Below are 25,381 nucleotides of genomic sequence, written 5' to 3' on the forward strand. Positions count from 1 at the left end.
GTCTCTTTTTCTTCTCTGTGAGTTATATCCAGTGCTTCCCAGGGGAGTGCAGACAGCTGGTATGCACAGTGAGGTGAAGTTCAAAAAGAACATCCGGCGGTGAAACAGAAGGAGGCTGTTCAAGGAAAGAACCCCCAGTGGGCCCCAGAGATGCTGATGGGGGGGGTAAGAGGGGACTCTCCCATCACATGTTGCTAAGGTTCCTGCCAGAGAGGGACCTGGCTGAGTTGAACAGTCGTGTTCCCCAGCAGGAGGAATTGGGCTACACCAGCTGCGATGGCTCACTCTTATAATCCCTGTACTCAGGAAAAGATGGGAGGATCACACCATGAGTTCAAGACCAGCCTGGGGCTCCACAGTGGGTTCTAGGTCAGGCCTGGGCTAGAGTGAAACCCCACCTCAAAACAAAACAAAACAAAACAAGCCGGGCACAGTGGCACACGCCTTTAATCCTAGCACTTGGGAGGCAGTGGTAGGAGGATCACCATGAGTTTGAGGCCACCTGAGACTATGTAGTAAATTCCTAGTCAGCCTGGGCTAGAGTGAGACCCTTCCTCAAAACAACCAAAAAAATAAAAATAAATAAATAAAAATAATAAATTAGTCAAACCATACCATCTTCTGGATCCAAGCCCAATCAAGAGTTCATCACATAGCCAGGTATAGAGGCACACTCCTGTGATCCTAGCACTTGGGCAGTTGAGGCAGGAGGATGAAGAGTTAGAAGCCAGCCTGAATTACATAGAGCTACTATCTCCAAACAACAAAAGCAATGATTCATCCCATGGGGGCTTGTCTAGGTGACACATTGAGACACAATGAGACACAAAGGGAACAGGCCTAAAACCCACACGGACAACACCTCAACATGCAGACCCAGTGCCAAAGCCTCCTAGTGACCTATGGTCAACAGCACTGGGCACAGCCATGACTCTAGAGACCAGCAGGCCATGATCTTCCTTGTCAGTGGGATGAGAAGCAGAGAATTGAGATGAATGGTTAAACTTCCCCTTTACCAGGGCCTGGGGTCCATGACACAGGACAAGTCTAGAGAGAGTGTCAGTCAGCCCAGAACCTGCCCCTGACCTGGGCTTCTCTCGTCACAAGAGAAGTGGGGCTAACACCTGCTCTGCTGCTCCCACAGAAATGTAGAGGGACTCGGGGGGTGATAGATGAGGAAATACAGCGTCCCCACCCCAAGCAGCTGCAGCGTGAGGTTTGAGGGCATGAGCAGTGGGCTTTGCAACCATGCAAGGTTTGGCCAGCTCCAGTGGGCACCACGGCCTCAAAGCTTTGCCTACCTCGACGCTGCTCCACAGGTGCAGAGAGCCTTGCTAGCTCTGCCGCTGACCTCACCCAGTGAGAGGTGGATGGCAGCCTGACACACAGAAGCCACCCACAGCCACCAAGGCATAGGATTTGGGGTGACTGTAGAGAGAGTGAGCAATCCATTTTGTTGTATTTTTGTTTTGCTTGGTATTTTGAGGTAGGGTTTCACTCTAGCTGAGGCTGACCTGGAATTCACTATGTAGTCTCAGGGTGGCCTCGAAGTCACGGCGATCCTCCTAACTCTGCTGGGATTAAAGGCGTGCACCACCACGCCTGACTCATTTTGCTGTATTTTATTTATTTTTTTGAGAGCATCAGACAGAGAAAGAGGCAGATAGATAAAGAGAGAGAAAGAGAGAGAGAGAGAGACCAGTGCGCCCCCTTGTGCATCTGGCTAATGTGGGTCCTGGGGAATCGAGCCTCTAACCATGGTCCTTAGGCTTCACAGGCAAGCACTTAACCACTAAGCCATCTCTCCAGCCCATTTTGCTGTATTTTAGTGTCTTACATTTTACATTCTACATTTTGTATTCCACTTAGCATGTTTACATCTCCCAAGACTGACTGACTTATCAGTAAAAGAAACTCAGAGCAGACTGGGGGGATGGCTTAACGGTTAAGACATTTGCCTGCAAAGCCAAAGGACCCAGGTTCATTTCCCCAGGACCCACGTTAGCCAGATGCACAAGGGGGTGCACGCATCTGGAGTTCATTTGCAGTGGCTGGAGGCCCTGGTGTGCCCATTCTCTCTCTCTCCCTTCCTCCTCCCTCTTTCTCTGTCAAATAAATAAATAAAAATAAAAATAAAATATTTTTAAAAAAGAAAAGAAACTCAGAGCAACAGGTGTAGCCATTCTTAGTTAAGCGCTTCTCATGGGAACTGAACCTGGGCTTCTTTCTGGGCAGCATAGCTTGGCACATTTCCACCCGGCAGATGGGAAACTCAGATGCACTGAGATGAGTGGACACTGTTGTCCAGTTTACATTGGGGGGGGGGTCCCTGCACGCATAACAGAAGAGCAAGAGTGCCTGGGCATGACCTTGTTGGCACGTGTAAAACTGTGAGGGACTTCATACCTGATGGGCTGCCTGGGTTTTAGTGTTGGTGCTGGAAGCCAGCTCCAGGCAGGCTCTTTGGTGTTCGGGATATCAGGGACTCAGGATCTGAATGTTCCCAGCCTGGCCTCTTATAGTTCCTGCTACAGGGAACAAAAGGCTGAATCATAAAGAGCACCGCCATTGCTCTTAGCTCCTTTTACAAGCAGAAGCTGCGCCTCACCGTAATCAGCTTGGTCATTGTACTTCCTCTAAGGTATTAAGTGAAATTAAGCCTATCACTTGAAATAAAAAACAACATAGGATTATTTTAAAGTAATTATCAAAATAACATGCTTATACTTAAAAACAAAAATCCTAGGGCCAGAGAGACTACTTAGTGGTTAAGGCACTTGCCAGTATAGCCTAAGGACCCAGGTTTCATACCCCAGTACCCATATAAATCCAGACGCACAAGGTGGCACATGCATCTAGAGTTCATTTACAGTGGCTAGAGGCCCTGGCATGCCCATTTTCTCTCTCTTTCTTTTTTTTTTTTAATTATTTATTTATTTATTTATTTGAGAGCGACAGACACAGAGAGAAAGACACATAGAGGGAGAGAGAGAGAATGTTCGCGCCAGGGCTTCCAGCCTCTGCAAACGAACTCCAGATGCGTGCACCCCCTTGTGTATCTGGCTAACGTGGGACCTGGGGAACCGAGCCTCGAACCGGGGTCCTTAGGCTTCACAGGCAAGCGCTTAACTGCTAAGCCATCTCTCCAGCCCCATTTTCTCTCTCTTTCTATCTGCCTCTTCTCTCTCTCCCTCAAATAAATAAATAACTAAATTTTAAAAATCCTAACTAGTGTAAAAGAACCCTCCCTTTATCCCATCCCCTCAAGGAAATAATGCAGGAAGGCTAGGTATTGTGCTGGCCAGTTTTCTACTGCCATGACAAATCCACCATGAAAACAACTTAATGGGGGCTAGAGGGACCCAGGTTCCATTCCCCAGAACCCACATTAGCCAGACGCACAAAGGGGCGCACACATCTGGAGTTCACTTGTAGTGGCTGGAAGCCCTGGTGCACCCATTCTCTTATTCTCTCTCTATCTTCCTCCCTCCCTCTTTCTCTGTCAAATAAATAAACAAAGAGTATTAAAAAAAAAAAACAAACTTAATGGAGGAAGGGTTTACACTGGCTCAGAGTTTCAGAGGTTTCAGTCCATGGTCAAAGGGTTCATTTGTTTTTAGACCTGTATTAAAGCAGAAATCATGGTGGAGGGAAGCTGTTTACCTCATGTCAGCAAGGAAGGACAGACATAGAAAGAAAGAAGAAGAAAGAGAGGGGAGAAGGAAGGGAAAGAGAAGAGAAGATGTATTCTTTAAAGGCAAGCTCCCACCTAACTTCTTTCAACTTGGCCCTATCTCCTAGGTTTTACCGCTTCTCAATAATGACCCCAAATTACGAACCCATCAATAGATTAATCTAACAATTAGTTCAGAGCCCTCACTGACCAAATCAAGCTGGGCATGGTGGCACATACCTTTAATCCCAGCACTCTGGAGGTAGAGGCAGGAGGATTGCCATGAGTTTGAGGCCAGCCTGAAACAATATAGTGAATTCCAGGTTAGCCTGACTTAGAGCAAGACCCTACCCTGAAAAACCAAAAAAAAAAAAAAAAAAAAAGAATTCCAAATAAACTCTGAGGCTTGTGCTAAAGATAAAAACTCTAAATTCTACATCTTGTATCCCAAACTGAGGAAATAAAATGTATTAGTCAGGGTTTTCTAGAGGAACAGAACTGATAGAATGAATAGTATTAAAGCTGGGTCTGAGGCTGGAGAGCTGGCTTAGTGGTTAATGCACTTGCCAGTAAAGGCTAAGGACCCAGGTTCGATTCTCCAGATCCCACATAAGCCAGAGGCACATGTTAGTACATGCATCTGGAGTTCATTTGCAGTGGCTAGAGGCCTTGGTATGCACATTCTCTCCCCCCCCCCTTCTCTCTCTCTTATAAATAAATAAAAATTCAATTCAATTTTTAAAAAGGGCTGGAGAGATGGCTTAGTGGTTAAGGCATTTGCCTGCGAAGCCAAAGGACGTAGGTTCGATTCCCCAGGCCCCATGTAAGCTAGATGCACAAGGGGCACATGCGTCTGGAGTTGGTTTGTAGTGGCTAGGGGCCCTGACATGTTCATCCTCTCTCTGTCTCCTTTCTTTCTCTCTGCTTGCAAATAAATAAATAAAACTTAAAAGAAAAAGAGAAAAAGAAATCTGGGTCTCCATTGCAATGTCCAGGGGTGGGGGCTTTGGGAAAGTGGTCTCTACCTTCCTCTCTTCTCCTAGCCATGGCTTCCTTCATTTCAGGACAGTTAAGGGCACAGAAGAGCTAAGATGCAGGCTCCAGAGTATCAATCTGATAGGCCGCCCAAGGTCTTTAGTGATCTTAGCCTGACAACTGTCCATGAGAGGGAGGGGACAGAAGCCAAGCAGTAGGGCTGGACTGTCAGCTGGGAGGACAGGAAGTGAGAGTGAGGACAAAGGCAACCGGAAGAGACATATGTGAGAAGACAGGAGGGGCAGTCAGAGCTGGGGAACAGCCTCCACGCCCCCATGAGAAACCAGCTCCTAGAAGGCTCCGCGGTGCTTGGACAGACAAGGGGACAGATCGAGGCATTTTCCCCAGGGGCCATGCGTATCAGAAGGGCCCCAAGACTGGAGGCTTCTGGGCAGTAGGGCTTGTGAGCTGTGGGCTCGGTTACCATCTAGGTCACCTTGGCCTTATTTCCACACCCCATGTTGGGCCTTGTGGACCCCTGCAGCCCCCACCCACCTGCACACAGGCAGCCTCTCCTCCTTGCCTCTGTCTCCACAGATTCACCCGGGAAGCAGCCCAGGACTGCGAGGTGCTGGGACAGCGCATTCCCGCAGGTGCCGTACTGGAGGTGGCTGTGGGTGCCCTGCACCATGACCCTGCATACTGGCCACACCCTGAGACCTTCAACCCTGAAAGGTGGGTGCTACCTGGATCAGAGGTCCCTGAAGGATGTGAGTTTATGGGATGGAAATTTTGCTATAGAGACAGGAGCAAGGCTGCACGGGCACAGTCGTCCCCAAACCAAGATCACAGCAATGCAGATCCACTGGAACGCATCATTTCCAAAGGAAAAACAGAATCCAGAGACCTAGCATGTCAGCAGAAGCACACATAAGGAGCCATGTCTTCTGTTTGTTCAAGCCAAGGCAAGGTTGCATTTCACATTGTTCCAAAAAGCACAGATACCACTTCCATCCAATGCAGCCATATGAGCAAAATTTCCCCATAATCTATGTTTGCGAGATCCAGAAGACCTGGGTCCTCTTCTGTCTGTGGGCCTGGATTTGGCACACTGTCTGATTTCATTTATAGACTCCGTGGTGTAAAATACCCAAGGCAGCCCTCACACACCCTGCTTATTGATGGAATCAGTCACTGTCTCTCTTCCTCTGTGGTCATCTAACCCGGTGCCATTGTGGGTCTACCTTTACTCACTCCAACTGAGCCCAGTTTAACCTGTAACCTGGTCACTGGAAAACTGTGTGCTGTGGAACTCCAGATAAATAATAAATACCCCATAGCTCAGCAGCTCCTAAAAATAAAGGGGCTGGAGAGATGGGTTAGTGGTTAAGGCGCTTACCTGCAAAGCCAAAGGACTTCGGTTCGATTCCCCAGGATCCACATAAGCCAGATGCACAAGGTGGTGCATGAATCTGGAGTTCATTTGCAGTGGCTGGAGGCCCTGGCACACCCATTCTCTCTCTCTCTCTCTCTCTCTCTCAAATAAGTAAATAAAAATAAAAAAGTTTTTTAAATAGAGTAAATATTCAGAACTAGCAACAGCAATGGTGGGGGGTCACAGCATCACCTCAAAAGGAAAGCTGAGAAGCAATAAGAAGTGACTGTTGCCAAGCCCCACAGATCACACGTGGCAAGGGCTGTGATGGGATAGCAGATTCAGACATGCCCAGACAAGGTCCCCAGTCCAAACCTTGCCACCCGTAGTGGTTCAGGCTTCCCACACCAAGGTCAGCAAAGCCAGTGTGGTGGGGAGGCAGCTGCCAGAGTGGCTTCAAGGGCAATAGAACAGGACCCCTGGGATGACTGTGAAGAGGGGTGGCCAAGATGCCTGGGGACTCTGCTCAGGAAGAAGTGAGAGAGGCCACGCGCTCCTCTGGGAGAGGGAAGTAGCATGAAGCCAAGTCAGGGGTGATGGGGTTTGGGATTATTTTCTGATTTTACTTACACTCGGCTTCTGGGCTCCTAGCATCAATCCCTTTGAGGAGATGGGGGGAGCGCCCAAAGATCAGCAGCCAGAGCCTTAGAGACAGTTCTTGAGGATGCAGGACCCTATTAACTGTGCACAGGGACCAACCCATGTGGAAGAAAAGGATGTCAAGTGAAGGTGTCACTCAGCAGAACAGGGACTTTAGATGGATGGAGCAGGTGTTTTAGGCCAATCTTTGACCTTCACCTGGCCTGCAGGTTCACGGCAGAGGCCCGTCTGCAGCAGAGGCCCTTCACGTACCTACCCTTCGGAGCTGGGCCCCGGAGCTGCCTTGGTGTGCGGATGGGATTATTGGTGGTCAAGCTGACGCTATTCCACATCCTGTGCAATTTCCGCTTTGAGGCTGGCCCTGAGACTCAGGTGAGAGCCGGGAGCTGCGGCGGGGCCCACCCTACTTCTCCACCTGTGAGCTGAGACCAGACCCTCTCCTCCCGGGGGCCCTTGTCTCTTGATCTGTCCAAGGCAGGGATGAAAACAGCCACCTTCCACCTTATCTTGCATGTGAAGGGTGATGAGTTAATACTTGTGCTCAATCAAGCCCATCCTGTGGGGACCTCATGACGTGCTTCCGCTATTGGCGTCACTCCCAATACAGCAGCTTGCAGTCACAGCTGCCTTTTAAGGGTTTCAGTTGTGTGACGTTTCCTACAGGACCCAGTGACCTGCCCTCTGACCCTTGGCTCCTGAAGGCCCAGCTGCTTTGAGGGGGTTTGCCAACAGCCTTGTCTTCCCCTCTTGCAGACAGTCCCAGCCCTGTCCCCAGCGGCCAGAGGCTCATCTGTCACATGCAGTAATGGACTCACTCAACATATACCTTCATTCCTGGGGCCCCAGAGACCAGCATAGATTCTGTCCTCACGAGAGCCCTCCCTGAACCCCTCCCCATCTTCCCAGTACGTCTCCCCCTCCTCATACCACACACCCCAGGCTCGGAGGTAGGCTAGGGAGTGTTAAGTCATCACCTTTCATGGTAAGTTTAATAATTCATGTTTTTTTACATGAGGTACTAAAGAGGTCAGATAATTAGGCTACAGGCTAACAGGGCAGGGCGGGAAAGAGCCCTGTGGTACTTACTGTCGGATCCCATGGTATCCAGCTTAATGCCTGCGACCCACAGCATTGTAGGCAAGGACCTTAGCCACTAAGCCATCTCCCCAGCCCGTGGCAAGGAAATGTAGCGTGAAGCCCCTCCTCCCAGAGAAAGGGCAGTGAGCTGAGGGCACAGCAGAGATGGCAAAACCTCTAGAGAACCTCACAGTGTTCTTGTCATGTGGCCCTGGACAAGTTGTTTGGCCTCTCTGGCCTCTATTTCTTCACTACAAAGTGACACTTTGTTCTGCCCAGCCTTCAAAGGGACACATGTGAACCAGCTGCACTCTTCTTGGTGGCATTTTATTTGCTGACGAAGAGGGGGAATCATTCTATTAACCTTTCGCTGCTGTTATTCCACAGGGGCAACTGTGATGCCCACATACTGCGCCCCCTCAGGTTCACCCCTGCTTTAGGCTGGGCCATGAGGAAGTTTTCTGTTGGATATGGTTCTCTTTTGGTGATTGTTTTCCTCATTTTAGGTTCCATTGCAGCTAGAATCCAAATCTGCCTTAGGCCCCAAAAATGGCGTGCACATCAAGATTGTATCCCGCTGATGGAGAAGATGCCCAGGGAGAAGGGAGTGCATCGTGACTCACACACCTACAAACCACTATTAGGAGGGACCCTTGAAATTCCAGAGAAAGTCTCATGTGGAGCTGGAAATGCTTTATAAGAAGTATCTCTGGGGTGATTAAATGGTTCCTCCACACATGAGCATAAAAGAGGTTATTTAATGCAACTGTTCCTACATGCTAAATAAACATTTGTCACACTTGGTTTTGATGTTGCCAGTGGGAATCAAAGCACTGATCTAAGTCTCAGGATTGTGGTTAAATAAGTGAAAATGTAGTTTTGACTAATTCTCTGAAAAACATGGTGCTAAAGGAAGTCCTGGCCTCGGGACAGGGGGATTCTACAACGCAGGGAACATGGGAACACTTCGGTGAGCTTGTCCTGATGGCATGGACGTGGGCTTTTCTAGCTTTGCATGCTTTGTGGGTTTCAAAGAATAAATTACATGGACACTCAACCTGCAAAGTGGCGCCACAGCCTAATTACGTTTGATTTCCCTATAGGATGTTTCCACAGACAGGAAAATGATACAGGCTAAAAAAATGTCTCTTTTCTTTCAAGGAGCAACTTTGAAAAAGAAATTAAAATATGAAAGTGATTTTGTGGTGGTGTACGCCTTTAATCTCAGCACACGGGAGGCAGAGATAGGATTGCCTTGAGTGTAAGGCCACCCTGAGAATACATAGTAAATTCCGGGTCAGCTTGGGCTAGAGTGAGACCCTACCTCAGGGGAAAAAAATGTGATTTTAGCAAAAGTAACGATTATGTTGCTAAGAAGGTCACATTCAAGAAAGTACATACAAATGAATCCCAGAATCCCCTGGCAGTTGTGTGGCCTTAGCTACTGATCTTTTTGTCTGCTTGTGCCTCAGTTTCCTTACTTGTAAAACAAAGAGCCCTGCTCTAGCTGAGACCTGAGCCCCTTATAGCACATCAGAGAACCTCCACAGTAGGCATGGCCCAGCCCTTCACAAGGATGCTGAGGACCCACCTTTGGAAAACCCAGGCTGCTTCAGGAGAGTTGGCAGAACAGATCTGCACGTGTGCCCTGCTGTGAATGCTGCCTGCACCGTTAGGTCCTCCCTCGCCTCTGTCCTAGGATGTCACACAGCTTCCCTGAAAGCTCCCTTATTGCCCTATTCTCTACTTGGACACCCTGAAAGAGGAGGGTGGCCCTGCTCCACATACTGCCCCAGCCCTCTGAATGACTTCTGCCTCTGCTGCCCAAGCTCTTAGAGGTACAGGCGAGTCCATCCCACAGACCTCTCCACACCCTTGTTGCTACCATACATTCTCTATAACCCAGACTCCAATGCCTAGCCCTAGAGAAAACACACAAACACACACACTTTTTTCTTTCCTTAAAAAGTACTTTTACGTATTTGAGAGAAAGAGGAGAGAGGGCCAGGACCTCTTGCCACTGCAGATGAACTCCAGAAGCCTGTGCTACTTTGTGCCTCTGGTTTTACAGCTTTATGTGGGTACTGGGGAATCGAACCTGGGCCAGCCAACTTGACAAGCAAGAACCTGTAACTGCTGAGCCACCTCCCCAGCCCAACACCTGACATTCCTAATGACCTATCTGCCTCTCTTTCTATCCCACTTGTCACCTCCATCCCTGGCTACTCTATGGCCACTGCAGAAGCTCAGGTAACAACAGATCAACTGAGCATGTGGTCCCTGCTAGGAGCACACCTGTTCCTGCCAGGTGACTCCTGGTCCCACTCTCCCAATCTATGAGCACCACCTAGCCTCTCCCACTTTCTGGGCAGAGGATCACCGTCATCACACAGGGATGTGTTAGTATCACTGGACTCCAAGCCCTTGCTTGTTTGAACCCCTATTCCTTATCCCTGCTTAAATCCCGCTGTTCATACGTATCAACGATGCAGGGGCAGGAACTACACAACCGTATCCACACACTCCTGCCCTGGATGCTACACTCCTACAGCAGACACCCAGCTATCATTCTAGCTCCATCAAATGTCGCCCCCTCCCGTGCCTGCAAGCACACACTCTCACGCATACACCAGGCAATTGCTAATGTGGATTCAGCCCCTCTCCAGAAGTACTTTCCTAACTTGTTTTACCTAACTTGTTTTACCAAAAGTTACCAAATCCAGCAGCCTCTACCAACTTCACAGCTCACCTGCCTTACTGCAGCAAGACCAACTCCCATACTCTTCCTTCTGGTCACTCATCCACCCCCACTCCCCAATGAGCCACTGCCAATCCCCATTCCTCCCCGGAACGCAGCACATCTGCATTTGAGATGCTCACAAGCACGCTTCTGATGAGATCTGATGGTCCTTTCAGGTCAAAGCGCTCAAGCATAACGTGGTGAATGTCCAGGACTATGAGGATTGTGAGGGAGCCAGGCTGGGGGCTCCTAAGAATCACAGTCTATGCAGCTATGTGGCTGACCCTGCTGGGAGGCAACGGTCAAGCTGTCGCTGCTGCTTTGACATTCTGGCCACTATACTCAGCTCTCTCTGGTTTGATCAATTACTCTGCCCTGTGTCAGGTTTCAGACCACTCCAAAGATGGGAAGTCTGGTTAAACTGTCTTGGATCTGAACAACACAGGACATATCAAGGGCAGACCTCTTCAGGAGGGGGCTAGCTAGCCTCTCTGCCAACTGGACCAGAGCCAGCTGGAACTCAGGAGGAAGTAGCTCAGACAGTGGAATGTGGAGCATACAAAACAGTCTCTGGGTCCGTGACATACACTGTCAATGGAGATCCTGGCTCTTATGAGGCTAAGTTGGGGAAAAGAGAAAGAATATAAATATGCATGTGATAATATGACCATATTGCTAGAGTTCCTCATAGGATGTTGGAAGGGAAGTCAGCAAATGAGGGGCCCAAATCCATAATCCATAATCCATAATCCAAATCCATAATCCTACTGAAGCCTACTGAGGCCAGTGATATTAGCTTTGCTATGGTGTCAATATTTCTCCCACAAATGTAATGTTAACTCCTCATCCATAAGGCAATGGTGTGTGGATGTGAGGTCTTTAGGGTGACTGAGGTCCAGAGAAAGGAGCCCTCACAAGTGGTATGAGCACCCTTATCTGATGAAAGATGTACGCTGGGGAGATGACTCGGTAGTTAGAGGCACTTGCTAACAGAGCCTGCCAGCCCAGGATTCAGTTCCCCAGTAACCACATGATGTACAAAGTTGTACAAAGTGGCACATGGATCTAGAGTTTCATCTGCACAGCAACAGGCCCTGCTGAGCCCATGTGCGCTCTCTCTCGCACTCTCTCTCTCATAAGTAAGTTCAATGAAATAAAAAGTAAAGGCTTGAAAGAGACCTTTCTGCCACCATGGTCACAATAAGAAGATGGCTGGCTAGGAAGTGAGCCCTTACTGGACCCTGAATCTACAGGCACCTTGACCTTAGACTGCTTGGCCTCCAGAACTTTAAACAAAGCCTGCTATTCATGAGCCACTTCCTCTATGCCTTTTTGTTATAGTCACTCAAAGGACCAAGATAATCTCTGACACCCCAGAAGCCTGGAGCCCCATCAAGCCTTCTCAACAAACACAGAAGAATGAACTCCAGACTTCAACCACTTCTGATAAATAGTCTTTTTATTTCCATACTCATATGTGACATTTGCAGCACAGGTATTCAATCTGAGACATGAAACCCACACTTAGAGAGGGTGTCCAGTGTGCTTAGAGGATGTGGGTACAGGCACTTTTATGCCAAACTCAGGCCTGGGAAGCACTCATCCATGTCTCCTGCCAGGGGCGGTGCTTCCTCTGCATGCTGCTGACTCCACCATGCCACGGGAAAACAGCAGGTGCCTGGCACCACATAGTAGCCCCTGGTTCTGATACCATGACACAGCCACCCACCATCGGAGCGGGAGCAGCTGCCAGGAGCTACCTGGGTTAGTGCCAGAGCAGCAGGCAGAACGAGCAGTGCTGCCCTAAGACTGCCCTAGGGCTTTCCCCCTCCATGGCCACTGTGCCAGTCTGATTAAATGCAACACAGGCCACAAGACCCCTCAAAATGGAATCACTGTAGAGATAAAAAACTCTTAACAATTAAAATAAATCCATAAAACAGTGTCTAGAAACTGTGCCTGGTGTTAACAAGCAGCAAAGTCAACAAAGAGTACAAGACAATGTAAACACATTCGTAAAAAGTACACTCGGGCTCCCCTACAACCACCACTGGTGAGACCACAAGCCAACCTACAAGGGACCTAAAAGTTATAACTGTTACCAGCAAGGCACTAAGAGCAGAACTCTAAGCCAGGCCTATTTTCTCAGCTGCTTGGGAGGCTAAGGCAGAAAGATTGCAAGTTCAAGGCCTACCTGGGCTATAGAGTTCAAGGACAGCCAAGGTAACTTAGCAAGGCTGTCTCAAAAGTTAAAATATATATATTTTTTAAAAGGTCTGGGGATGCAGCCCAATGGCAAAGTGCTTACATAACACGTACAAGGCCCTGGGTTCCATCCCCAGCACTGGATGGGGTGGGCCATGTGACTTCATTGCGAAGCCAACATTAAACAAAAGTTCATTAAAAGTTTTGTTAAAAAATAGATTTTACTAAACAGCTCCACTGAGACAGATGAGCCAGAGAGGCCCAGTGCGCCCTGGCCACGTTCACTGCCGACCAGTTAATAAGTTGCTCAAGGCACTGATGATGGAGGACCCAGCAGAGTATCTGGGGGAGGTGGAATACTGGATGAGGTACTCGGGGTAGACCTGGTGCTTCTCAAATACCACAAAGATGGTTGGGTCAGACATACTGTTCACGCAGCTGTCATAGAAGGCACCGCTCTGGCCCTCCTTGGCCGGAGGGCGGACGAAGGTGGAGCTGCCCCTGATGAAGTCGCCCACCAGCACGCGGGCCAGGAACATGGTGTGCAGGCACGTGTCAGATCTGCTGTAGTGATGGGAATAGGCAGCATCTCGGGCAAAGTAGCTTCCTGAAACGACACACATGGGCTCCACTGGGCGCCGGGAGGACAGACCCTCCAGCAGGGGAGGGGAGCGGTGGAAACTGCTGCTGGGTGGCATCCTGGCAGTGTCAGCAGCCTTTGCTCTTTCAGTACGCATCTCTCTTCCCTCTACTCCTCCCAGTTCTTCACCTGTTTCTTCAGGCTTCCAAGTCATCCATACCCTTCCAGGCGGCAGGACACCCAAGGGTCCATGTGATTCAGAAACTACTCTCAGTTCTGAATCCATCAAGCACCGAATTACCTCAGAGACTGTTTCTATTCTGCCCTAGACATCAGTTTTCCCCATCTATAAGATGGAGCTGCCTCACCAGGAGCCCAACATAAACAATTATGAACCTTATCAAATGGGAACCTGAGATGGAAACTGCTTACTCTATGGGGGGGGGGGGAGTTCAAAAACCTACCACGGGCTCCCATCCATCCTGAATCCATAACCATAGCCAATGGAATTGCAATAAAGATCACATGTTACCAAATTTTCCAAATTTGGTAACCACAGCGTGGTTTACAGAAGACACCTTCTTAACACAGTGCATATCATCTACTTGCAAATGGTTCAGAAAACAGGAGATAAAAGCCAGTATGACAAGATGTCACAATGAATGAATGTAGGTACAATTTACCCAGAGGTTGTTACCTATGTGCGTACATGTATAAAAATATGGATGTTATCCTTGCACCTTTTGTGAGAGTTTGAAATTACTTCCAAATAGAGTAATGATAACTAAGTATCGGCCCAGCAGTTAAAGTCACATGCTTACAAAACTGCTTGTCCAGGTTCAATTCCTTTGTGTCCACAAAAAGCCAGATACACAAGAGAGTATGTGTGTCTGCAGTTCGTCTTCAGCAGCACAAAGCCCTGGCATGCCCATACTCTCAATCTCTCCCTTCCTCTCACACTTAATAAAAGTATTTAAAAATTTTAACTAAAAGAAAATAAAACACAGATGACAGGTTTTCAGCGATTTCTATCCTTAGGACATCGTGAAGGCACAATCTGGGGAGCTCACTAGAGCTAAAATGGTGGGCCTCTCCTCTTCCAAATGTCACTATCTCCCAGGGCCTCTATTTCTATTTCATAAGGAAACAATGCTCCAGCGAGGCAGAGCTTCCCTGCCACACCTTGTTGGGTTCCTGGTTCCCATGGAAGTGACAACCAGGATGCTGCCAGCTTGTGGTGGTGATGGTTGTCCCCACAGAGGCCAGGACAATTCCTCCAGAGCCCCACAGGCCACTTGTCACTGCCTGATCCAGCACATTGGCATGCGCTGGCTACCCTTGCACCCTCTGTCAGACTGTCTTCGAGTAGTTTCCCAGCCACTGATGGTGGCCACCTTTGCCTTACCTTTGCCATAGGAAGTGCCATGAAGACCACAGACTCTCCAGTCAAAGTTCTGCTGGCAGATGGCATCTACAAAGTTGGTACTGGTACCATGGAACAGCTGCCTCTCATCCACTTCCTTTCCCCCATTTCGCTTCTGCATCTGCCCTTTTTGCCTAGAAAGGTAGGAACATGCATGTTGAGAGAAGAGGGTATTGGCCACCAAGTACAGCCTCCTGAGCCCATGGAAATGTATTTTTAAAAATACAGGGCTGGAGGGGGGGAGGGAATTCACACGGGACTTTTTTTATAATCATGGAAAATGCTAATAAAAATTTAAAAAAATATCCCATGGTAATACTCTCCCTCCCCCTATAATTTTTTCTTTACAGCTGAATAAAATTCCATTGTGAATATCTACCAAAAAAAAAAAAAATACAGGGCTAGAGAGATGGCTCAGCAGTTAAGGCACTTGCCTGCAAAGCCTAACAACCCTGGTTCGATTCACCAGTGCCCACGTAAAGCCAGATGAGCAAGGTGCACATGGAATTCATTTGCAGCGGCTGGAGGCTCTAGTGTGCCCATCCACACCCCACCCCCATGCTTGCAAATGAGTAAATAATTAAAACAACAACAAACCAGACTGTGACCAGGAAGTGAGGACTGTAGGCTGTGCTGGCCAGGTCCTAGAGGCCCTAGCCACAGACCAGGGAATAGGAAAGAAGTTAGAGCAGGGTGTGGTCCGAGAGCAAACAAAAACCTCTCCGTCCACAAAGAGCAGGCCCAAAGCAAAGGAGCCCTTTGAAAGCAGGTCTGAGTCCTTCCTTTACTCTGCTGAGTGCAGCAGAGCCTGGGAAGCGGAGGAAACTATGAGGCTGCTGATCTGTGGGGACCCACCCTCCTCCTGCTACTGTGCTGAATTCATCAGTGCAGGGTGCAGATGACAGTCCCAGACTGATGTAAGGACAGGTCAGCAGATCCTAGCCCACCATGGAGACCCACAGTGAATTTCCATCCCATATGAAGAAGTAACAGATAACCAAGAATGTGCTGGTCAGGCTGGAGAGATGGCTCAGCAGTTAAAGCGTTTGCCTGCAAAGCCAAAGGACCCAGGTTCAATTTCCCAGGACCCACGTAAGCCAGATGCACAAGGTAGTGTATGCTTCTAGAGTTCATTTGCAGTGGCTGCAGGCCCTGGCATGCCCATTCATTCTCATTCTCTTTCACTCTATCAAATAAATAAATAAAAATATAGAATATGTTTGTCCACACACAAAATGAGGCCCTGCTCTCTGGCCACAGCCCTAAATTCCTGGACGGATGGGGGGAGCTGTCCTGCTCTGTCCACTGATCTTCAGAGTCATGACAAGAGCAGGACCTAAGCTAGGGAAGTTTTGACCCCCTTACCTCTACAAAGGGCTATGTTACTACACAGCCCTAGGAGGGGAAAAAAGCAAGCAAGCAGAAACAGCTCATGGAACACAAGCAGGATATACTGATAAGCAGCTAGCAGGATAAGGGACAGTGTCATCAGCTACCAACAGTCCACCCCAACACACCACTGGTAGACTTCCCACAAGGCCAGGTTCTGGATCCGCTCAATTTTCTCAACAAAGTAGGAAGGCAGTGTGCGGTGGAAGAGGTTCAAGACCTTCTGATACTCTTCCGAGGAAGAACTGAGGGTGATATTCTGCAAGAGAGAAATATTTTCCATGTGTCATTGTCATATTATTCATGAGGCTGCTGGGAACTACTTGAACTGTTGAAGAAAGCCAAGGAGTGATGGTCACATCACTCTTCCCTAAGATGTGTTCTCTCCGGATATGGCATGTTCACAAAGTATAATGATTTCCCTCTTGTTCACCGTGGACCTGGCCCACAGGACAGACAGGTGGTACCTAAGCCACCTTTGGTGTTCCCAGGAGGCTGCTACTCTTTTTTCACATTTCACATACACAAGCCAAAACCAAAGAGTGAATAGCTCACAAGAATTGGTAACAATCAAGGGATCCGAACTCCTCTAACTCTTCACATGTTGCCTGCCCCACTACGTGCATGTGCTTTCTATAAGCTAATGACAGAAGCCCTCCTTGGACAGGGCTTGTCATGTAAGAAAAGCCTGTTTCCATAATGTTTAGAAGGTGGCCAGCATCAGATGTCAGCCAAAGTACCCCACTCAGATGGGTCAGGCTAGTCAAAAGAGTTCCACTCTACTAAGCTTAGTTCCCATCAAAGAGCAGACCCCCAATTAGCTACTGAACTGTATTCCTGTCTACTAGTCTCTAGTGTTTTCCCTTTCTAAATGTCCCTCATCACACTCAAATCCTCCAGTGGCCTTCCTTAGTAAGACTGTATTCATCAGCCTATCCTAGTTCATCAGCTACTTTTTCCTGCCCTTCCTAGTCAATTTCATAGCTTACTCTCTTCCCTCACACTACATCCTCTTGCCCTTGGAGCCACAGTTATCCCATAGTCATCTGGCCTTAAACCCCAAGACCTAACCAAACAAAAACAGAAGCCCATTTACAACTCTGCCCTCCTGTCCCCATAAGCCACGGTTTCACAAAGCAATTTGGATACATGCACCCATCACTACAGAACTCCTCACACAACCCCAGGCTGCATGAGTCCTATACCTTAAATCCCAGGTCTGGCAAAGCTTTGGGGTCCCAGTAGTCCGGGATGCTCTTTGGGCCTTGAAACTTGACATTGCTACAAACGGTAAACAAAACCAGTTAGACATTGACTTCTTAGGCACAAGCAAATCTATCATAGGTGATCTTCATAGCCAACATCATCAATCCCTGGAGTCTCAGTGATTTTTAAAAGCAGGGAGAGACTCATGCTCTCAGGAAGAAGTGGAAAAAAAAAAAAGCAGGGAGAAGGGGAAGAGGCACATAAAGACAATGACATCACAAGAACATTTTCAACTTTGTCTAAAACTTTGTCAAAAACTATCAGTACTGAGAAATACACTTCTCACCTATATTCCACTAGCCCACAGAAGGAACAGGATACAAGAGTAAGGCTTTTACTCCAATTTGTAAATTTAAAGAGTATCAAAGACTTTAAGCCTAATGACATGCAACTGATCTATAAAAAAATTGTGTGGGGGGATGTGTGTGCGTGCACATATACACGCATGCATAGGTATGTATGCCACAACACATATGTGGAAGTCAGGGGATAACTTTCAGACATTTGGACTCCACCTCCCTTGAGACAAGGTCTTTTGCTACTGCAAACAAACTGCCAGACTTCAAATATGTCAGACTAGTGGGCCTGTGAGCTTCAGATTCTCCAATTGTCATAAGTACTTTGGGATCACAGATACATGTGCCACTTTGCAGCCAGCTTTTTGTAGGTACTGGGACTTGAACTCTGGGTGGGAAGCTTTGCAATCAAGTATCTTCACTCCCCAGCTCCCTAAACATATTTTTAACAAAATAAAATATACAGGTTGGGGAGATGGCTTAGCAGTTAGGAATAGTTTCCACTTAAGAATGAGGTCCAGCATCCATGTAACAAGCCGAGTGTCTTCACACATATTCTATAACCTTAGTCTGCGGGATGGGATGTGGGGAGTAGAGATCAGAAAATCACTAACTGTCAACAGCTCCTAGTTAAAGGAAAGACCCCATCTGTTGCACCTTTGTATTCCTGGCACAAAGCACCTGACCAAAAGCAGCTGATGGGAGGAAAGGGTTTATTTTGGCTTATAGACTTGAGAGGAAGCTCCATGATGGCAGGGGAAAGGATGGCATGAGCAGAGGCTGGACATCACCTCTGCCACAAGTGGAACATGACAGAATGAGAGTGAGGTGAACACTGGCAAGGAGAAGCTGGTTATAACACCCATATGACCCTCCCCTAACAACACACCTCCTCCAGCAAGGCTCCAATTCTCAAACTCCCACCAGCTTGGGACCTAGCATTCGGAACACGAGTTTATGGGAGACACCTAATTCAAACCACCATACCATCTCAAGGAGGAAATACGTAGATAAGTGATGAGAAAAAGACATGTGATGCTCTATTCTGGCCTTTGCATGTTCATGCATGGGGCATGTGCATATGCCTTCACCATACATCATATACACCACACATATTCTACATACATATGCAGGCAAACAATAAGTAAAAACTTACACCAAATCCACTTGACAATAGAAATTTAAGCTAAGCTATTAAGAGACTGCTTGTAATCTGTATTTATCCTTCTTAAATGTATATTCTTTTTGCAAAACATAAGTGTAGTATATTACAGGGTATCATATAATGCAGACATATTACCATTTTAAAAATTAAAATAGATGAAGAGATGGCTTAGCAATTAAGGTGTTTGCCTGTGAAGTCTAAGGATCCAGGTTTGATTCCCCAGTCCCACGTAAGCCAGATGCATAGAGTGGTACATGTGTCTAGAGTTTGTTTTGCAGTGGCAGAAGCCCTGGTATGCCCATTCACTCTATCTGCCTCTTTCTCTCTCTCTCAAATAAATACATAAAAATAAAAACAAATAAAAGCAGTTCTAGAAGACATATGGCTCAAAGGATTAGGAACAGTCCTGAAACTGTAATCCAAATCATTCCCCTTAAATTTCAGAATATACTATCCTTACAATAGTCTAACCTTCCATTTCCACTGGCATCCTAAGCCTCAAAGAACTTCTACAAATAACTTTCCTCATATAATGTCACAGTTAAAGAAAAATTAAAAAAAAAAAAAAAAAACCTTAGGAAGGTCCCACCAGCCAAAATCAGCCAGAAGCGGACCCACAGACCACAAATGTTGAAATTCTGATTATAAAAGTTATTCTTCCTGTGTTTAAAAAAAAGATAAACTTTAACTCATGTGTAAGGAAACCATAAAAAAGCCTAGAAGATCTTTTTTAAAAAAAGAATCAAATAGCACTTCTGGAAATGTAAGTGGAATATTTGATATTCAAAAGTTTAATGGACAGGCCTCTTGATGTCAAAATAAAAAAAAAATCAAGAGAAAGGTAAGTGGGAAAAATGTATATGAAGGTTTTTGTTAGAAGAACAAAGATATTAATATATTTGTACCCAAATCAAGAACTCACATAGTTTCTAACATAGCCTTTAAAGCAGTAACACAGTGTATAACTTCCAAACTAAAAGAAAAAAAAACAAAAAACAAATAAAATGATTTAAAAAAAATCCAAAAGAAAGAAAAGAAAAATAAGGACCACATGAAGAAAACATTTTTTATGGAAAATAGAAGGTAATGAACTAAACAAGGTATCTGATGCATATAAATGCTATTTTAGATTAAACCACACCCCTAGGGGCTTAGAGGCAGCTCAATGGTAGAGCACTTCCCTAGCATGTACAAGACCTGGGATTCAATTCTCTAGCACTGAAAAAAAAAAAAAAGACACTGCTCTATTATAGCTTCTGATTAGGGAGATCATATTCTATAACACCATTAATTGTGCAAGTAAAAGTGTTTCTACAAGTGACCAACATCAAAGTCCCAATTGGCCACAAAAGCCCAGACTTTCTTGCTGGAACTAATAACACCAACTATGCTTCTGAATCACTCTTAACCTTATGCTGTATTTGATTAAAATAATCACTTTGGGGCTAGAAAGATAGCTTAGCAATTAAGGAGCTTGCCTGCAAAGCTAAAGGACCCAGGTTCAATTCCCCAGAACCCACATAAGCCAGATGCACAAGGTGGCACATTGCGCCTGGAGTTTGTTTGCAGTGGCTGGAGGCTCTGGCACACCAATTCTCTCCCTCCCTCCCTTCCTTCCTCCCTCCCTACCTCTTCCTTCCTCCCTCCCCCCCTCTCTCAAATAAATAAAATATTTTAAAAAGATAATCACTTTGCTGTGGTAGTAGGGATCAAATCTGGTGTCTTGTACAAGCTGGGCAAATACTCTGCTAATGACCATCTATATCCCCAGCCTAGTCACTTTTGTGTCTGACACTGGTTATCTGCTAGTAGCTCCCTAAACTCATTAGAATTTTCACACAAGAGTTCCAGGCTTAGAAAGGAAGTAAAACTTTTTTCCAAACTTTGCCTAGGGTAGACTCTGATAGAAAATTTAAAAAAAAAAAATGACTTGTAGCTGGAGGAACACCAAAATCAACCAACACTCTAAATCCAAAACAATAAATGTCAGACAACCAAAAAAAAAAAAAAAAAAAAAAACAAAATAAATAGTTCTGCATTATAAAATATATTATGAACAAAGTAATAAAGCAATTAAGAAACCAAGAGAAGATATTTAAAATTTTCAGGACCAGGAAGGCTTAGAGGGCTACTTTCCTTAACATAAAAAATTCCTAACACTTAGCCAGACATAGAGGTACACTCCTTTAATCCCAGCAGAGTTAGGAGGATCACCATGAGTTCGAGGCCACCCTGAGACTACATAGTGAATTACAGGTCAACCTGGGCTACAGTGAAACCCCACCTCAAAAAACCAAAAAAAGATTCCTAACACTTAAGAAAAGTGCCAAAAAAAAATAAAATTTGACAGAAAAAAATAAGGAAAACAAGAGCCCACAGAGGAAAATTCACTCACTCACAACAAAAAGTAAACTAACATACACTAAGAGTATGACTGAAGCCCAAGAGCTTGATGACTGACTGGTGTCTCACAAGCTCTGTTGGGAGGACATGGTGGTCCAAGCTCATGAAAAGTAACTTGATTTACTTTCTCAGATTCTGAACTGAGGACCACCCTCCAGCACTTGAAATAGCGCATACTCCGAGTGGTTCTTTGTGACATTATGCTTTGTAGTAGCAAACACAAATATCCACCAAAGGACAGAAATTAAATAAACTATGCTTTATAATAGGAAAGAGAACTACCCAACCAAAAGCAGATTTTAGTACTTCAGTGAATTGAAATAGAGTAATTAATGGAATCTATTTTAAGTACAGAACAGTATGTATACACACACAGCAGGTTACCTTTTATACAAGAAAAGGGAGAAGTAGGCAAACATACACATATGTATTTACTTTGAGTAAATATGCATATGTACTAGTTTACTTTTGCAAAGAGAAACATGAATAGAAACAAGAAACTAATTCAAGTGGTTACCACAGTGGGAACAGGACAAAGAAAACATGAATACAAGCTACACAGTATACTTTACTTAATAGTTTTGACTCTTAAACCGGGCATGGTAGCGCATGCCTTTAATCCCAGCACTCAGGAGGCAGAGGTAGGAGGACTGTGGTGAGTTCGAAGCCACCTTGAGATTACATCGTGAATTCCAGGTCAGCCTGGTCTAGAGTGAGACCCTATCTCGAAAAACCAAAAAAAAAGTTTTGACTCTTAAAACATATACCTATTTTACATGTCATCAAAAATAAATTTTAAGGGGCTGGAGAGATGACTCACTCAGTGGTTAAAAGTGCTTACTGCAAAAGCCTGGCAACCAGAGTCCATAAAAGGCTGACAAAGTGGTCACATGTCTGTAACTCTAACGCACTTACAACAATGGGAGGCAGAGTTAGGAGAATCCGGAAGCTTGTGGGCCAGATAGTCTGCCATTCACTGCCGCAAACAAGACACACCATCTCTCAAACAAGGTGGAAGCCAAGAACCAACACCCAGAGGTTGTTCTCTGACCTCTATGTGCACAGTATGGCATGTGTATACACACACACACACACATTTTTATTTAAAAAAAAAAAAAAGAAGAAATAAAGAAAGAAAAAAAAAAGGGAAGGCATATCCCCAGGAAGTTGCTTACTAATGCAGCTCATTTCTAAAGTCTCTAAAGAACTGAGAGTTACTGTCTCCCATGAAACAGAAGTGAATCTGCTTCTTAGGCTAATAAAACTATAGGCAGCTAACAACACTGTTGGTTTTAAGTTCTAGCACTGGTTGGCAAACTCATACTATAAAGGGCATTGTGGTTATGTCTTCACCATCCTAGTCATGTGATTTGCTAAGTACTGACCACTCCCCTCCCAGCTCCAATCTCATAACACCTGACCAGGTCTAAACACTACTGCTTCAAGGGAGGTTTTTAGGTATCCCCCGCCCCGAAGTAGGGTATCCCTCTAGCCCAGACCTGGAATTCACTATGTAGTCTCAGGCTGGCCGCAAACTCATGGTGATCCTCCTATCTCTGCCTCCCAAGTGCTGAGATTAAAGACATGTGCCACCATGCCCAGGAACTACTATTTTAAAAGATTCAGGTCTGTAACTCAGGTGTCACACTGATAAGACAGCCTGATGGGTTGGCTTCAAGTTTAGCCAGGCTTGCATATTCCAGAGGTAGCCTGTGTCACGAAGCTCTACCTATACATCTAATTCTCATTCTGGATCAAAGACTTCCCCAACTAATAGGCTTAAATGGCAGTGGAATGTATGCTAGTTACACAAGTCAGTCAGCCCCCTCATGCTGTCTGAGGGAGTCCTGGTGGTGGAAGCAGAGCACATACCCACTAATACCACACACCAAGCCAGACTCCTCAATGCTACGCACCAGGCTTGTTTCATCTGCACATCCTGGGAAGACACGTACGTGGGTCTGCGACAAACCTTTCTGATGGTGCCATATACGATGTTTTTCTGCACAAAAGCTAAAAAAAAAAAAAAGAGAGAGAGAGAGATAGCTATAGATATAAATATAGATAACCAATAGGGTCACACATATACAGACACACACACAGAGAGGACCATGTTTTATAAACACAAATTAAATGGGCTAGAATGTTAATCCAAATGTGTAAAACCCAGGCTCAGTCTTAAAAAAATCAGGCCATTTACACATTTCAAATATTTAAAAAGAAAATACGTACACTCAGGAGGCAGAGTTTAATGAATAGAGGAAAGATTAGTAATTGACATATCAATTATACATGAGTGCTTCTAAATTGTTCCTTCCAATCTTACTTAAACTATTATTTTGCTTAGCAATTTTTCCCAGCCTGAGATCAAATTACCACATCTTGAGTTAGTGAGATTTAGTTAACACAATAATTTTGGTCCTATGACTTTCTTTGGTTTGAGTAAAACGACTCTATAGCAGTATTTATCAATATTTTCAACCTCACATCTTCAATAGGCAAAATTTTGGCCCTGTCCTTAAAGAACTATGTTCATCCCTTGAGTTGAAAATGATAAATACCTAGAATTTGTTTCCTACCAGGAAAATTCTATCAATTCCTACTTTAAATACTTAATATAAACCCAGGGCTGGAGGGATGGCTTAGCAGTTAAGGTGCTTGCCTGCAAAGCCAAAGAACCCAGGTTCAATTCCCCTGGAATGCACATAAGCCAGACGCACAAGGTGGGGCATGCATCTGGAGTTCATCTGCAGCTGCTGAAGGCCCTGGTGTGCCCATTCTCTTTTTCCACTTCTTTCACTATCATTCTCAAATAAATAAAAATTAAATTAAAAATTTAAATATAAAGAATATATAACCATTTTTATTTTAGGAACATTTTAGTATTAAAAACTAAAGGTGTGTAGAATTGATCTTATTGCCTTTGAACACAAACTGTATGGCAACCTGAGGGTATGTCCCTTACATGGCACCTACTCACATTCTCATGTGGAGTCCACTGCTCACCTCAGCTTTCATGGCCCTTCTATTACCTACCATTCAACCTTCCACAGAAGCTCTGCTCACTAGCACACTGGCCTAACAATAATGAATCTTAAGTGATCTTTCAGGACTAAAAATTTTATTCAGGATATACAAGCAAGCTAAGTATGTTAGATACCTTCTCTAATTGTGCATGGAAAAGGAAACCCTTTTCCCTAAATTACCTTGTGGTTTTCCTAATTTACACTGAGCTTCATACATAAATGAATGGACTTTGGGGATCCTGCCTTTCTGCAGCCAATGAACAGGCTGTTAGAACACTGCTTCTGGCTTTCGCCTTCAGTGATTCTTTTGTGACGAGTCCTTAAAAGGACAAAGCTGAGTTTTCTCAAGCTTACAGAACAAGTCATTTGGGCTGTTGTTGATTTTGAAGATATTTGCTTCCTAATAAATAGTAAGTGTATGTGGCCAAGTTTGGTCTGAGGTTCTCACTTTCATTATATGTAGTAAAAAATGTACCAAAAAGAGTAAGTAAATAAACAAACAAACTATAGCCATCCCAATGAGGTTAGGTCAGACTGCTGTGAACACACTTTTTCTAGATGTCTATAAGTGCTCCTCCCCACCCTGGTCCTGAGAGTCCACTATGTCCCCAGGTGTTGAGACCCAAATTGAGAATTACAAAGGTACATTTGGCATTTTTGTACTATCTGTTTTGGTATTTTAAAGAACTATCTCAAACCATGGTCATCATTGGTCAAAGAAGTAACAAGTGTATAAACTGGGTCTCCAGAGCAGTCCACCTCTAGTTACCTCCCATGTCCTCCCTGTGCCCTTCTACACATTACTATACGTATCTGTTATCCATGGAGCCCCAAGGCCTTTACTGACGTTATTCTCCTGGGGAAAAGAAGAAAGTTTTCCAAGGGACAAGGAATATCCCTTAAACAAAACTACAAGTGCTGTAAAACCACAGGCCAAAATAACTGGCCAAAGGTGAGCAGCAAAGTGGTTTGAGGATAATTTATCACAGACCCTTTGCTACCTTCCAAACAGAATGAAGTGCGCAAAATAGCGAAGGCAGTGCTGAGAGGAAAGCTCTGAGTCCCTTTACCATGCTGGCCTCTCAAGAGGACTCCAAGTCTAAAATGTGTCACGCAAGCAAAGATGAG

At 45.5% G+C, this 25,381-nt stretch overlaps 2 protein-coding genes across 2 annotated transcripts in view; one reads left to right on the forward strand and one right to left on the reverse strand.

Moving 5' to 3' along the window:
• Tbxas1 (thromboxane A synthase 1) overlaps window positions 1-8,564 on the forward strand; it is a 240,363-nt gene extending 231,799 nt beyond the window's left edge. Inside the window, exons 11-13 of the mRNA XM_045160556.1 lie at window positions 5,246-5,383; window positions 6,893-7,055; window positions 8,267-8,564. Of these exons, the coding sequence (XP_045016491.1) occupies window positions 5,246-5,383; window positions 6,893-7,055; window positions 8,267-8,341 (376 nt within the window). The 3' untranslated portion in view covers window positions 8,342-8,564. The remainder of the gene's footprint in view (window positions 1-5,245; window positions 5,384-6,892; window positions 7,056-8,266) is intronic.
• A 3,377-nt stretch (window positions 8,565-11,941) lies between these two features.
• The window catches only part of Parp12 (poly(ADP-ribose) polymerase family member 12), a 33,163-nt gene continuing 19,723 nt past the window's right edge, over window positions 11,942-25,381 (reverse strand). The window contains exons 8-12 of the mRNA XM_012949334.2: window positions 23,144-23,240; window positions 17,303-17,378; window positions 16,226-16,356; window positions 14,691-14,842; window positions 11,942-13,312 (exon numbers count right to left, since the gene is read on the reverse strand). Coding sequence (XP_012804788.2) covers window positions 12,987-13,312; window positions 14,691-14,842; window positions 16,226-16,356; window positions 17,303-17,378; window positions 23,144-23,240 — 782 coding nt within the window. The 3' untranslated portion in view covers window positions 11,942-12,986. The remainder of the gene's footprint in view (window positions 13,313-14,690; window positions 14,843-16,225; window positions 16,357-17,302; window positions 17,379-23,143; window positions 23,241-25,381) is intronic.

This window comes from Jaculus jaculus, chromosome 10, assembly GCF_020740685.1.
Source record: "Jaculus jaculus isolate mJacJac1 chromosome 10, mJacJac1.mat.Y.cur, whole genome shotgun sequence".
In the NCBI taxonomy this organism is placed as follows: Eukaryota; Metazoa; Chordata; class Mammalia; order Rodentia; family Dipodidae; genus Jaculus; species Jaculus jaculus.